The sequence below is a fragment of the Schistocerca cancellata genome, chromosome 2, assembly GCF_023864275.1.
Source record: "Schistocerca cancellata isolate TAMUIC-IGC-003103 chromosome 2, iqSchCanc2.1, whole genome shotgun sequence".
Taxonomy (NCBI): domain Eukaryota; kingdom Metazoa; phylum Arthropoda; class Insecta; order Orthoptera; family Acrididae; genus Schistocerca; species Schistocerca cancellata.
Window position 1 is genome coordinate 580,223,570 of NC_064627.1, and position 17,191 is coordinate 580,240,760.

Sequence of the window (17,191 nt, forward strand, 5' to 3'; positions counted from 1 at the left end):
TACCAGACACTCCTGTGGTTAAAAGCTGAATTAAATCTCAGCAGTGCGTTGCATCGAGTCATAAATCAAAAGATCTTGTTTTCCCTGTTTTGATTTAATGGCTTCTAGGTGGCCCTTACTTGAAAATCTGCCTCTTTGTTGGTAACACTGTCTGCCGTACAGATATGTATGGCATCCTTAGCAACACAGTCGCAGAAAGATCATGGTGGGGATAAAATTTCAGTCTTTTCGTAAAACATATGATGCCCTGTGTTTGGGCAATGCTGCCGCTGATTTATCAGGTTGCCCCAGGCATGTATGATGATGGTATTCGATGCCACATTCTTGCACATATCTGTCTACAGACGCCACATTCAGTATGGCCCCAGTCATGGTTGACCGAGCACAATAAATTCCTCTATTTTGCTGGAGGCCGAAAAACACACTTGATGTCATGCCTTTTTTCTATTCTTGAAGCTGTGCCACCAAAATAGGGAAGAACTCTGTTGCAATGGGTGCCTCCACATATTCATTTACATCTGTGCTTTGAATTTGCTTAGAATGGAATGCATGGTGTATCTGTCTATCAGAATAGCCATTCAGTTGTAATACTGTTCTTAGGTATTGTAGCTCACCAAGTAGACTGTCTTCATCTGAGACCACACGTAATCTATGTGCCAAAGAGTGTAAGACACTGTTGTGTTATGCAAAGTGATGACAACTTGTGAGCTGCAAATATAGCTCTGTGTACGTTGATTTGCAGTAGACACTGTGTCCCAGGGGACCATGACATCCTTCTCCACTTCTATTGCCAACTGCATATTGGGATGGAGCAAGTTCAGATGCCAGAGAAACACAGGCACTGTCTCTATTCTGTGGGGCCACACCACAAATGTATCATCTACTTATCACCATAAGCTGAAAGGTTTGAGACTTGCCAACTGCAGTGCTTCTTCCTCAAAGTCTTCCATTAAATAGTTGACCACCATGGGAAACAGAGGACTTCCTATGGTGACACCATCCATTTCTTCAAAATACAGGTCACTGAATAAGAAATAAGTTGAGGTAAGCACATGTTTAAACGCTGTCACAATGCCTTTCTCAAACTGTCTGCTGATAAGCTCTAATGAGTCCCATAGAGGTACTTTTCATAAATATACAATGTCAAAGCTAACGAAAAGATTCAATAGTTGTAGCATACGCATCATCGGGTGCCCTATGAAGTCCTCTAAATTCCAGATATGGTGATCACACTTGGCTATGAAAGGCCCAACAGTGTAGCAAGATGTATGGCCAGAAAATAAATAGGAGCTCCAACGTTGATTGCTATTGCAAGAAGAAGAGTCCCATCCTTACGTATCTTGTGTAGGCCCTACAGTCTTGGGGAAACTGCAGCCTGTTGGTGTAGGCTCTTAATGACTTTAGAACGAATAGAAGTCTTCTCGAGAAGATCTAGTGTTTTTCTCTGGATCTGGATCTTGCCACTTGAATCATCTGTTGGCATGCAATAAGCAGGATCATCAAGCAGCCCACAACCTTGCTGTTGTATTCAGCTCATGAGAGAAGGATGTTGACATTCCCCTTGTCGGCAGGTAAAATTACAAGGTCTTTGTCTGCTCTCAAGTCTGACAGAGCTTTCCTTTCTGCTGAGCTGGTGTTAAACTTTCTTGGTGTGGCTTGCTCTATTCCAATATATAGTTCACAGTGAAAGTGGAGAAGGATGGCATTTTACCATTCCTCCACGTCATGGTCAGCAGAAATGTCGATGGTACAATGGGATGTAGTGTCTATCACAAATCAACTCCAACGGAGCTGTAGTTGCAGGCCACAAGTTATCATTGCCCTGCACAATGTGATAGTGTCTTATACTCTTTGGTGCATAGAGCACCTGCAGTCTCAGGTGCCGACAGTCTACTTGGTGAGCTACAAGGCCTAAGAATGCTATTCCAACAGGATGGCAATTCCGATAAGACAGATATGCCATGCTTTCTGTTCAAAGCAAATTCAAAGAACAGATGTTAATGAAGACGAGGAGGCACCATTCAACGGGGTTCTTGCCCTACTTTGGTGGCAAGTCTTCAAGAATAAAAAGAACCCTAAAAAGGCACATCAAGTGTGTTTTTTGGCCACTAGCAAAACTGAGGAATTTATTGTGCTTGGTCTAAGATGACCATGGCCTTAGGGAATGTGGCATGTTTAAGGTCCCATGCAATGTGGAAAATCTTATATTGGGCAGACAAGTACAAGAATGTTGCGCTGAACAACATTCGTCATACACATCTGGGGCAACCTGATAAATCAGCGATAGCAGAGCACTACCTGAACACAGGGCATCATATGTTTTACGAAAAGACTGAAATTTTATCCCCACCATGATCTTTCTGCGACTGTATTATTAAGGATGCCGTACACATCCATACAGCAGACAGTGTTACCAACAGTCATGCAGATTTTCAATTAAGTGTTGCCTGGAATCAAGCACACTGCCATTAAATCAAAACAGGGAAAACAAGAAATTTTGATTTATGGCTCGACGCAACGCACTGATGAGATTTCATTCAGTTTTTAACCACAGGAGCGTCCGGCAGCACAGCCATTGCCCACAGCACGTGCACAGAAGGCCTTTCTACAGCTCCAAGCAGGGGGCACTAGGAGTGCCGCTTTCCTCCAACTGCAAGCGTTGTCCCAGGCATGTGAATTGTCCGCTCCCGGCCTGATGAATTTCAACACTGTCACACGATTATCATCTACCACACCTTGCAGCAGTGACAGCGGCAACTACCTCTACTTGAAGATGTTAAGCAGTTCGTTGAAATAATGTGCGATTTGTACAAAACAATCCAGTGGCAAACCCAAAAAGTGTATCTGCAACACCTCTGTCGGGAAAGCATGAAAGGTCACATATAAAAGTTGCTTTGACTGCAATCATTGTGATAAATACACTAAATTATGATCATACATGTGTACATAAAAGTCATTTTAAAGTCGCACATTAACTTTATGTTAGAGGAACATGCACAATTCACAACTTAGGCTAACATTGTTCTACTTTGCCATTTATGAAAAATGCAAGACTTTGAGGGGACATACCATTTATTGTACAGGGTGTACATAAAGTCCGGGAACACTTTCAATAATACATTTTACAGATATCATACGTATGTCATTTTGAAGAGAAACCTTGAAAGTCTTTTTTCATGTATACCACCACAGCGTAGTTTGGTAATTTGACGACAGTCAGCGCTAATTGCAAACATGACGAGTTCAGATGCGGAGCGAACTTTCTGTGTGTTGGAGACCGACAAAAGCAGCTGTTCAACAGATGTTTAGAACCAAGTTTGGTAAGAAGCCACCAACAAGTAAGGCCATTTACCACTGGCACAACAAATTCGTTATGATGGGTTGCTTGTGCACGGCAAAGAGAAGCGGACGTCGCAGTGTGAGTGAAGTGAATGTGGAGTGCGTACAAAAGATACTCATAAGGAGTCCAAAGAAAATGGCGCATTGTGCATCCCACAAACTCAAAATGGCTCCAATGACAGTGTGGAAAGTCCTACAACAGAAGCTGTCTATGAAACCACTCAAATTGGAGCTAGTGCAGCAGCTCAATGACGATGACAAAGACAACAGTTTTGAGTTTTGTTCGCAGTTGCAGCAGTTGAATGATGAGGATGGCATTGTTGATCGTGTAATGTTTAGCAACCAAGCCACTTTTCACACTAAGGGGAAAGTGAACAGGCATAATTTTCGAATCTGGGGTACAAAGTCCACACGAATGCACTGAATTTGAGCATGATTCCCCAAAGGTAAATGTTTTTTTGTGCCTTGTCATGTCGAAAACTGTACAGGCCATCCTTCTTCACCGACAGCACTGTCACTGGATATTCCTACATGGACATGTTGCAGCAATGACTGATGCCTCACATGCAATCAGACTCTCCATTTACCTTTCAGCAGGATGGGGCTCCACCCCATTTTCATCGTGAAGTTCATAGGTACCTGAACATGGGGCTGCTGTATCGGTGGATCAGCCATGCTACAGACGGGGACAGCTGTTTCATGAAATGGCCTCCCCGATCACCAGATCTCACTCCGTGTGACTTTTTTCTGTGGGGACACATTCAAGATCTGGTGTATATACCGCCTTTACGACGTGATGTAGCAGAGCTCTGGGAGAGAATAAGGGAAGTTACTGCCACAGTCGACAATGCCATGCTGAGACGGGTATGGCGAGAATTCAATTACCGTACTGACGTCTGCCGGGTCACTCATGGTTCACATATCAAATGTCCGTATTAAAAAAAAACTTTCAGAGTTTCTCTTCAAAATGCAATAGGTATGACATCTATACAATGTTTAGTTCTTGCACAATAAATAACTGAAAGTGTTCCCGGACTTTATGTACACCCTGTATTATTACCTAACAGAGAAATCTTCAAATGGTGATGCCATTGTTCAATTACGAAGCCTGGCATTCTATATACTTGAACCAACAGACAAATAACTTAGCTAAGTCAAAGCTAGCTGATTGGTAGAATGATTGCTTTTAAAAGCACATGGCAGGTTTCCATCCCCATTCTCCCTCCCAATCTGGGTTTGAACTGCATCACTGATGACCTTGCCATCAACAGAGCATTAAATCTCAATCTTACTTCCTTGTATAGTAATACAGACTCACATTGCAGAAAATTTAACAGTTGAGACAGTGGATCCTACCTTTGCAAGGAATAGAAAATTGCATTACACCTGCTTATATCCTATCAGAGGGAGTGGTAACCACACGGACATAATATGAAGTTTTGTCGTTATGACCCAAGGGAGTACTTTCATATTTTATACAGCCAGACTGTGTTGATATCTGATGATGGCAGTAAGGGAGGTCACAGAAACTTTAATTTTTATGATTTCATATTACTGAACAGCCAGCACTTGGGAACGGTATGTGAACTTCCAGACTGCAAAGAACTACAATAGACTCTTGCTAATTTCAATTTTCTGCTTGAGGTCTAGTTAACATGTTTCCTTCTAGAAACAATGATACTTAACTGTAAAGAAAGCCACAATTTCAAACATGTATAATATTGTTTAACATTGTAATTGAGCAACAACATCGTTGCACATGAGCATTCATTATTGAATATGTCATTTCTGCTTCAATGACTTGAGACTGGTTGTCGGTGGACTACTGAGAGCCAGATAAATGAGAGTTTAGTGTGCTTGAGTCACACCATACATTAGCCCAGATAATGCTCAATAAAAAACAGACAAGCTTCAAATGTTGTAAGATTATTGGCACTTGAGTAGCTGTACAGAGGTACACTACAAACTATAGTGGCAGGTGTTATAAGAGGTGCGTTGTGCATCATGAAGATATTTCCTGTTGAAATTTTAAGAGTGTATCTCCCAGGAGGAGATGGGCAGGAAAGGGAGAAAAAGACAGTGGTACCAGAAGAACCCTTCACCACTCGCTTGTACAGTATAGATGCAGATGCACTCAGAACCAAATCCTCAGCTCGCTAATGATATTGCACCACATCTAGCATGTTGTTGGCCAGCTGAGGGTCTGGGAACATTTACAGCATACCATAGGGTTCTGCCCACATGGCTGAAAAAGTGTACAGGTATTTCTATAAACTGAGCACAACACAACCTTCTAGAATTGGCTTGTTTGCTTGTTGGCCATTACTGAAAATATCACAGACATCAATCACTGGCACACCTATCCCTGGAAGGCTGACTGGCAAAAGGTTACATTTTCCAATAATGGATAGTCAAAATATTTAATCTTGATAAGTCTGTTCGTCTCCAATCAAGTTGTGGTAATGATGTGTTCAGTTGGCACTATCATATAAACCGTAAGGCTGGAATCATTTTCTATATTGGCACTGAGCACATTTGCAACTGTACTTGATATGCACTGATGAACTGCTCATTGCTGAACAACATGGGAATATATCATACATGAAATGGCACATGTTGCAAAACTCTGACAGAATACTGTCAAGCCCCAAGCCAGCCACAATATTTGCAATCTGTTCCAAATTACAGGTGTCACCCATTCTTTGACATCATTATTCATCCAATATTTTATCAAATGAACACATGTATGGTTGGAGTTGCCACCGGTCACTTTCAATGAATTAAGGCATCACATGAATAGAGTTTGGTAATTAATGCATAGCATTTTATGGCTGGTTGTACAGCATATAGAGGCTCTTTTAGCTTAATTTTATCACATAAAAATATTAGTACCACAAAGAAAATGTCATATACAGTATGTGATGATTAATTTAATAATTAGTTCCATGTTCTTAGTCCAAAGATCTTTGGGTGCTGCGATTTTTACTGGCAACTAAGTCCTGATTGTTCTTACACAGCTGGACTCATTTTGTACCACCCAAGAGTATCTCTTTCTTCTAATTTCTTGTAGACAAACCAGATACTCTGCATGCTAAACACCGGAAAATATCCATAAAAGATCTGAGAAATACACAATTTACAGTATCATAATCCTTACTTTAAATTAATTTTGTTATCAGTTGAGAAAAGAAAAACATTTATTAAACCTCTTGATAGTGTGTTTCCAGATAAAACTTACTCAAACAACAAATGAAATACTATTCTTAGCAATGTATTGGACTAATAAGTTACACTCACTTTTCCTCCACAATTGTCTGGTTTCCTTCTGTTTCTTCAATTATAATTTTTTCTTCTTCTGCAATCAGCAGTTGTGGATTATCCATTAATGCTGCTAAATGAGAAGAACCAATCATTACAACATTATGTTAAGCAGAACATTCAAAGTAATATATTATATTACCTGTGGTTAGCAAAATAATGGTAGCTCATACAAAATATCTATAACTCTAATATTTCGAAGGAAAAGATCACAAATGATCTATTGGCTACATCTACACAATTAAAAAGTCGGTGACTATTTTCTTTATTTATGAAATAAGGAACAGAGATGGCTTCAAACAGATGAACTTTTAATGCTCCTGTAATTTCTCTCTCTTATCCAGAGGAAGCTATTGCAATACGCATATGAAAGTTAATTCTAAATTTCTCTTATGTCTATGTATATTCCTTAAATAAAAAAATTACAACCACTGCCAATTGTATTTTTTATTGTAATATTTTCTTTACCTATGTTACTGCTTCATTATCTTGTTAAATTACATAAATGTCTATTTTCAGTTGTGCTCAAATTATGAGCAATTAAAAGAATCAGTTTCCTTAAGACACTATGACCAGAGACTTCACTAAACAGAGGATACAACACACACAACAGGGGATGGGGAGCAGTGTGTGTGTGTATGTGTGTGAGAGAGAGAGAGAGAGAGAGAGAGAGAGAGAAAGTCATATGAAGCCTATAACTCGAAAAGACAGGCTGATGAAACACCTCTCAAAACATAATTGGTGTAACTTTCTGGCATATTTTTAAGTTGGCAATCATGATGTCATTTCAGTGCAAATATCAGACTAACAAAACATTTTGCTATAACTTTCCTTGTTTCAATTACATGTCCTCATACTCTTTCCACTGACTGTCCTATATTTCATTTTGGCATGTAAGTCAGCTTGTTAATTTATGTTGTCAAAGTGTAATTCAAAGTTCCTCATACACTTTCCATTGACTGTCACATATTTCATTTTGGCACGTAAGTCAACTTGTTAATTTACCTAATGTAAGAAATATTTGTGGTGGGTATGAACTGAGACAAAATATCAATTAAGTTATTTTATTATGAATAAATAATTATTCTGAATAACTTTTAATATATGAACAAAATATATTTTTGCAATAGTAAACAAATATAAACATATAAAAAAATGTAACATCCAAATTCTGAAATAAAATTGGTTTTATCACAACTAACAATATCTTTACACATCATATTTTTTCAAAAATTTTCTGTATGTTCCACACTAAGAACAGTTCAGATCCATCAAGTACAAACATAATTTTTAAGATTTTCAGAACACTGTATGCAGAACAACAATGACAACAACAAGTGTACGACATAAAATGTGCTTTTGACATACACAATTTCTGTAAGCAGCAAAACTACTAGTACAAAGGTATGACTCAATCCATCTGCTACAATTGTATGAATCTCTGATGTAAATTATATTTTTGTAAATGACTTAACAGTCATTCAAATTTACAAATTGCAACAAGAATGTATTCATCAAGAAAATTATAACATGTAAGTTTACTTATTTTTTCCCCAAAAAATATTAATTTGCATAAATTAACATTAGGAACAATTTTATCTGTACAATGTAGTAAAATGATTGTAGAAGTACTATCGTATAAATTTAGCACCATGAGCTTGGTTTTAAGGGCTGCCTCTCATGTAGCAAGTTATTTCATAATTAAGATACTATGGAACTTGTAAAAGGTGAGAAACAATTTGGAGAACAGATTAGCACCTACATGCAGACGCAGAGTGCATAAAATTAAACTACTGTGACTTGGCTAAAAGTTCAATTAAAGTAAAAATGGTAACTCTCTATCTTACCTCTCAGGTTTTTTTGGTATGATTGATTAATGGTGTGCTTTGAGGTGGTTTTCTAAGTTGTTGATTCCAATTTCAGTACAATATTTCGACAATCGATCCAGAGATCTTTCTGCGAGTGCACATAGCAATTCATTAAGACAATTTGGTCGTCAAAATATTATGCACAACAATATACCAATGAAAACAATCAATTATAGACAAAATTATTTAATTGTATAGATAAAAAAAAATCTACTCACCAAGTGGCAGCAGAACACACACATAAAAGATGGTAGCAACTGGCAAGCTTTCGGAGCCTGTGTCTTCTCCTTCAGGCAGAAGGGGAGTGTAGAGGGGTGATGAAAAAGGACTGGAGAGGTCTAGGAAAAGGTATAGAGTTTGGAAAAGTCACACAGAACCATAGGTTAGGGGAGACTTACCATGTGGGATGAGAAGGAGAGACTGAATCAGTCTTTCCTACTCATCCCGTCCAGTAAGTCTCCCCTGACCTGCGGTTCTGAGTGACTTTGCAACAATCTACCACTTTTCCTAGATCTCTCCAGTCCTTTTCCTTCACTGCTCTTCCTTCCCCTTCAGTTCTTCTGCCTGAAGAAGGAGCCACTGGCTCCAAAAGCTTGCCAGTGACAACCATTTTTTATGTGTGTGTTCTGCTGCCGCTTGGTGAGTAGATATCTTTTATCTATCCAATTAAATAATTTATATCTAAAAACAAAGATGATGTGATTTACCAAACGAAAGCACTGGCAGGTCGATAGACGCACAAACAAATACAAACATACACACAAAATTCAAGCTTTCGCAACCCACGGTTGCTTTGTCAGGAAAGAGGGAAGGAGAGGGAAAGATGAAAGGATGTGGGTTTTAAGGGAGAGGGTGAGGAGTCATTCCAATCCCAGGAGTGGAAAGACTTACCTTAGGGGGAGAAAAGGACAGGTATACACTCGCACACACACCCATATCCAACCGCACATACACAGACACAAGCAGACAGAAAATGTCTTGCCTGAACAGCCATAAGCACACCATAGATCTCTGTATTCCATATTTTGCATTTTTTTAAATTACTTTTTTTATACAAATTAAAAAATTAACTTAAGTTTTCAAAGGTGTTAAAGGGAAATGCTAATTACAGAGACTTCCTCTGGTATCATGTAATCCAGAATTTTCACACTGAACTACAGATTCAGAACATCCCCAAAAGACACTTGATGCACTATAAATCTGATTCCATAACAAACGCCACAGCTACTTGTATCTGTCTCCTCATAAAGAACGTGCAATCTTAAGAGCCTCAGGATGCATATGCATTTCCTACATAAAAATTATTCCAAATTGGAAAATCAGCATTAAATTTACTTCAGCAGTCACGATCTGTTCATTTATTCCTTGACTGTTATTGCTACAGACAACTTTCTTACAATCTCCTTCACCCATCTGATGTATTATACTAATAAAATTAATGTGTAGATGATTATGCCATGATAAACCAAGAACTTAGGCGAGTGTTCTTAGTCAGGGCTATTACATAGTGACACTATAAAATATTCCTGTTTTTGATGTTTGTCCAACTGAATTATTAAGTTCAGATCCACACTAGTTAGGTCCTATGGTGTATCCGTGCCTTTCTCCATACTGCTGAACACTATACATTCCCAGTAACACCACCTGCTTGTAATGTATAACCAAAAACTTTTTGCCATTATCTATTAGGTGAGGCTTGGTGGCATAGTGGGCAAGTGCGAACTACAAATATAAAGTTCCCAGGTTCATTTCCTAGTTGGTCCATGATGTATTTTGTCACTTCCTACCTCTTTCACTATTGGCAGTGATTTCTTAGTGTGAAAAATGCCTAGTTGCCCTATGATTTAGAATCCCCCTTAAACTACAGGTCCCCCATTTCTCGGTAAGTTGCTTGAAAGGCTGGAGGAAGATAACGGCATACCAAAAATAGGGCAACTCTTAGTAAAGCACTATGGTGCTCCAACTAACCTTTAAGTTGAGGATAACTTCATCTTACCAACTTAATGCACGCATCATTTGGGTCAGCAGATGCTGTCAAAAACTGAATTGTGTGCATTGTTTGAGTATCCTTACCTAAGTAACACATAGATGTAGGTGTTTCTATCTGGGTATGGTCAGTAAATAAAAATGAAGTATTTATAGTGTTTCATAATGTACAGAGTTCATATAAAAATTAGAAACCTTTGAAAGTGAATACATGCAGATACTGTCTAAATAGAAATCCAGGAGGAATACAAGTGGATTGTGACTAATTTGAGTGTTAGTGGCATGTTTCACATGAACTCATGAATAAATTACCACTAGCCTTATCAATGAGTTGGAATCACTCAAGACAATCGTGAATTAAACTTAACACAGGCCTCAAATAAGAATATGTATTATTTACAAAAATAAATAAAAGAAAACAAAAGGAATCCAAAATACGATTCCCTCTCTGGTGTGTGCAAGCACACATGTACGTGTGTGTGTGTGTGTGTGTGTGTGTGTGTGTGTGTGTTCTGGTATAAATTGGAATAGTAGTCTTTTCACACATCCGTGTTCAAATAACATTTTATAAAGGGAAAAGCCATACGTAAATAGGTTTTGGGAGCTTCGAGTCACAAAAGCTGCTATTAGCTCAAACCAATTTTCATTTAGGTATCTTGTGTTAACATTTATTCAGGGGCTGCAAAATGGAATGAATGTTGCAATGTAGGATGTGTAACACAACACTATACAGCTGGAAGGCATGTGTTTTTTGACATACTTGCAAAAAAGAAAGAGCAGCCACAAAAGAACTGTAAGAGGTCTCAACAGTTGGTCAATGAATTAGATACCAGCACTAGCTAGCTTATCTTAGCCAAGAAATTAAGAAAGGAAATGATTATTATTGTTTTTCAAGGAATTATTCTGGCTTTTCTCATATCAATTTCCACAAATTATAGAAATTAAAACCAGGAAAAAATTGAGTTGCATTTCATAGTTGGCATTCCACATTATGCCATTCTATTATTTACAGTGTGTATCTTTCTAGTACATCAGAAGGTTAAAGAAAAATGTCTTGAGACACAAGGTTGTTAAACATAGTACACAAGCATATATTACATTTTAATGTTGTGGTCAAGCAATGTATATGTTATAATTGATATTAACTCGTTATTTAGATAAATTCTTGCCCTGTAATGTAAATCTTATCTCTGTAATACTGATGCTGTAACCTATTACAATTTGTGTTAATTCATTCTTATTAATGTAATATTGGGCCTGTAATTAGCAGGCCATAAAGGTTTTTGCTCTACAACTGTACAGCCATTTATTTGTAGGTACTCTCATTTATATCATCAGCCACCAATTAACTAAGTAACATTTAATTGTAAGTGCTGACACACAGCGTTTAGTTAACATTTTAAGTAGCTCTCATTATGACTCGGAGCTCTACACGTTTTCAGTCCCTTTTTGTTTTCAGAGAGTGGGTCACCTACATATTAGCATCTTTGTGGATGCTCATCAGCAGGTTACCTGATGGTGGTGTCATAATACAAAAATAAGTTTGTAAAAAATAAACAGTAGAAAATTTGCAGTTTGTTTGTTTTAACTCTTAAATAAAATATTTTATATGATGAAGTAATGGAACAATCCATTGATACATGTGAAAGTCATGATAAATTATTCTCATTCAGATTGACACCCTAGAAATCTGAGATTTTCAGTTACCATGTCTAATGACATCATTGCCGACAGGATGTTAAACACTTATCTTTCTTTCTTTTTTTGGTCCCGTAAAAATAATTACTACGAAACTCTCATAAAAGCCAATGAAAATTCCTTAGTGGAATATACAGGGTGGTGCAAAAGTTTCTGGACAGTAGGTTAAGAAAAAACACAAGTAAAAGCAAGATGAAGTACAGTAGGAAGTATTATCAAGTGGTATAATTACGCCTCGTCAAATTTCTATATGATGCAATGGCAAAAAAGACAAACACAGTAATCAAAATAGTGAATTGTTGAAATGTGATCTGCAAGACACGTTTACAGCTGTAGTTTTCCAAACTGTCACAATGTTAAAGAAAGAATTTTCGCATTAAAAACATTTTATAAAAGTGGTGCTACTACAGTTGTTAATGAATGGAGAAGACACTTTAGATGAAAACCACCATCTAGACAGTGCATGATACACGAGATAGGTTTGCAGAACGTGGATTTGTTATGGATGCACCAAGATCTGGCCACCAACGATACTAACAACTGAGGAAAATGAATTGCGGGTTTGTTTAGCTGTGACCCAAAGTCTGCAAAAATCAGCCAGACAATTAGCAACTGAGTTGGAGTTATCATGAAGATCAGTGCAATGATTGTTACACAAACAGAAGTTTAAAGTTTACATTCACCATTTACGACATGGGTTACTTGAAGGTGATCCAAATTGACTTCATCAGTTTTGTGAATTGATGCTAACCTGTACAATAAAATTATGTGCTCTGACAAGGCCAATTTTAAATTAAGTGGATAGTTAACAGACATAACTGCACTTACTGATACACTGACAACTAAAAGACTTCATACACGACACATTTCATGATTTGGACAGTGATACCACATTATGCCATAGAGTATATACCAGTGTTCCAAAAAGACTTCAAACATGTACTAATGAAGATGGAAAACTGTTTGAATGTAACAAATAATTGTAGGTGCTGCGTGTATTTGTAATGAAACATAAATTCCATCTTTTGTTTAAATCAGTGTCCAGTGCCCAGTGACTTTCGCACCACCCAATATTTAATAGAAGAAGTAAAGATAAAAACTCACTGTACAGTTAAGACATTCAGTGTTTAGTAGGCATATAAAAATGATGTCCTCCTTCAGAATACACATTCAGACACAGTACCTACAGGGCTACTTTGTCCCAGCAAACTGCATTGTACCTAAACTGCAGCTCTTCTGGCCAACACAATGAAACAATACATGTATGAATGCATGCTGGAAAGTAATGCCTCTGAATTTTTTGTTCTGTTCTGAATATCAGTTGAGGTATTATATGTCACAAATATTACTTGGTCGATTTTCCTGATTCGCTGACACAAGCTTCAAAGCCTCTGCCGCTAGAGGGCTCTGAGTGGTAGTGTGTAACATAACTACAGTAGTGCATGAGAAACAGTGTGCTGTAATCAAGTTCCTAACCACCCACACATGGAGCACCCTCTTTCTCAGCTTAACAACGCAAGACCACACATGAGCACTGCAACAATCCAACACCTTGGGCTCGCTGTCACTGAACATACTCCAAACTTAAGTCACATCCAATTTTCATCTGTTTTTAAAACTTACAGAATATCTTTGAGGATTTCACTTTGATAGTGAAGCAGGGCAAGCAGAGGTGACGTTGTGGCTCTGCTAACAAAGTCCAACATTCTACAATGACGGTATAAACAAACTGGTCTCTCTGTTTGTTGCCAGGGTGACTAGCTTGAGGAGTGAATATGTAGACAAGAAGAATAAATATGCAAAATGTTAATAACGTTTGTTTTATTTAGAAAGCTTCAAAAGTTTTCACATAAAAATTTAGGAGGCATTACTTTTCTGCACGGCCTTGTGTATTCCATATTAGTTATCTCTTAGAAAGGACATCATCAGAAAGCTAAACAATGTTTTCAGTCTTGTCAGTGTACCTCTTGAATATTCAACATCTCAACTATATTGGATTTTTATCTTTACTCCTCCCATTATTTATATTTTGTGTTTTTTTTTTCTTTTATCAAGTCATGAACAGATGCAGCAAAGCTCTAATGAGTATCTAATGGTGAAAACTTATGTGGTGTCCCTTTGCATTTTCTTGACCTATAAAGGACGCACAAATGTCAAAAAAGTCCACATTCAGACATCATTTCTATTCTATATCATACATTTTTCTTTATATAAACAGTGAATCAAAAGTTTTAGTTCTAAGGCTTAGGTTTCGAGTATTTTTACATCAACTCTGAAGGAGAAGATGATAGTATTACTGTAGCAGTTTCTCTGTATTAAAAAAAATACTGTTATATCATGTGACACACACACACACACACACACACACACACACACACACACACACACACAAAATCGTGCACCACACCACAATACCACAACCAAAATAAGTGTGATAGAAACTAACCTGCACAAACAATATACAAAATGTTTAACATAAAATAAGTATAGCACTTTCCGTCATGCAGCAACTATTACCCACAGCAGCCTATCTGACAGGTAACTGCAATGGAAGACAATTACAAAAAAATGAATAAAATCAGTTTGTATGTGTTTCTAGTTCCCTTACTGTAAAAAGAGACATTGACTGATTGACTGACACATTCATGACAGTAGGTCCCAAAACCATAGCATCAGAATCTGGTTGTATTTGATTTAAACTGAAGATATGCATTTCCTAAATATGTCAATCAGCTTCATAGGTATATCTTACATGCTTCAAATCTACATGTTCATCCTCCACTTAAATTTAGTAAAACTGTGCTGAGATCCATATCACTCGTAAGTAGTTCAATGATGCGGATCAGCAGCTGATTCTCCTTACAATAGCCCATTAACATTCTCAAGGTCAATATGTACCTGTCTGCCAAGAATATAACACAAGACACACAAATTCTTTGCTCACTTTTCATTTTGGTCTTATACTATTCTCCTTTGCTCTCTGCCTTCGCAAAGTTTCTTTGAGTGTTCAAAAATCTTATAAAATAGACTTAAGCAATGAGAAGCAGCTCTTTCAACCAGCTTATTGTACACAGGAAAAGTAATACACAAACATATAATCTCAACCAATACATAAAAAGCATGAAACACTTACAAATAATTTTTAAGCTTTATTTGGTATCTGCAATAAAATCTAAAAAATTCACTGTCACTATTACAATAATCATTTTAAAACAAATCCTAGGACACCATGCAAGACTTCGCATATAAATATGCCAAAATATTTTCTCTCTATATTTTATTGTAAAAAAGATCACAAATGACTAAATGTTGATCTCTATTATCCCTGAGTGTGTTGACTAAACACAAAATGCTGCTGACAATTGACTAACATATGGGGCAAATTATCTACAATGTGAAAGGGGAGTTAGTGTCATTCCCCAGAAAGAAATTTGTTATATCAAATGGGAAAAGGTACTTTATTAAAATCACTGTTTCCTGTCTAAATCAGTACACATCCAAATGTGCTGCACTGAAATGCTTCAAATAAATTCTTCAACAAACAACCTACACAATGTCATGCAGTTACAATCCTGTAGAAAAGCACAATATTGACACTGCAGGTAACATTTTTCTGTGCAACTAACCCATCTTTGGCACTGAAAGCAGAAAAGCAAAATTTGACATGCAAATAAGCAGAACACTTCCTTTCACATTTTGTTAGTAACAAACATATTGCAATTAATCTAATCAAAATGAGTTTTTCTGAGAGTACGAATGACAAAATTTCCACAACACCAGGTCGATGCTCGAGTTTTATTGCAATTTGTACAATGTGGCTGTAATACTGTGTGGGTGACTGGATCATGCAGTACGTTACCACGTGACAGATGACCCAGGTCCACTGCAGCAGGGAGCATGGAACAAAACAATTTGTACTTTCAGTACCAAATATGATGCAGGTCATGATTATTATTTATGCTGTAATCTGTATGACAGTAACTTTTACATGAGTATTCACATCAACAGGCCAATAGTGCAACTGCCTCCAAATAGCCAAATATGCTTCCACTTCCAGTCTAGCTAAAATTATTTATTAATAAACAAGATTTCTTTATATAATAATATTCATCACATGGTGGCTATATTAATATGATATATATCACTAGAAAAACCAGGAAAACAAGATGTAGCATAATCAGGGAGTCAAGAGACACTGCTAGTTTAACTTGTGGATTTTCTGGTTGCATTTATTTTTTATTGTGGTCAGGAGTAACTTGAGTATGAAATGATACCAACTGCCATGAAAGATTCAGGTTAGTATTTAGGAAAAACAGTCTGTGGCACATTCGGAATGATGTATGTGGTTGCTCAGGCTTCGTACTGTCCAATTCTTTTACAATGCTGATAACATTTTATTGAAAGCTGAGCCATTCATTTGCATAAAATTTAAACCAATGTTTGTCCTACAGTACAACGCAGTAGCAGCCAGTGGATGAAAAGTTCATCTCTTGCTTTTATGGTTCTTATTAATGTCCTCCGTTTTGCAGGACTATGTGTGCCACAGATACTCAATCACTGAACAAATCACAGTGTGCTTAATTCACAGAATTACAATTACAAAACAATAAATATAAACAAGAAATTAGTGACAGTAAATACATGTCAGTAACATGCAGCAAAAGGCTCTAAACTACTGCGAGGCACTCTAGGAAAAAAATTAAAAAAAATTATGCAACAGGAAAAAAACCTTTTCTTTTGGATTTGAAAATCTAAGGTTTGTCATTTATTTATTTCTGCAAGTAGCCTGGTGACATTATAACCTGCAAACCAGTGTATTTCTTCAGGAGCAGTCTTCAAGGATATGTAATCCAAGAACAAATATTTTTTTCTGTCGTGTATTTAGTGCATGTATGGTGCAGTTCCTTCTCAATGAACTCTTGTTATTAACTCCAAGTCTAGTCCCGTAAAAAAGTTTGTGTACAGGAGTGGTATCGCATTCA

General features: G+C 37.2%; 1 protein-coding gene across 1 annotated transcript in view; it reads right to left on the minus strand.

The window, feature by feature from the left end:
- The window catches only part of LOC126162189 (rho guanine nucleotide exchange factor 7), a gene marked incomplete in the record, with an annotated part of 149,487 nt that overhangs the window by 7,208 nt on the left and 125,088 nt on the right, over positions 1-17,191 (minus strand). Inside the window, 1 exon segment of the mRNA XM_049918516.1 lies at positions 6,637-6,730. Coding sequence (XP_049774473.1) covers positions 6,637-6,730 — 94 coding nt within the window.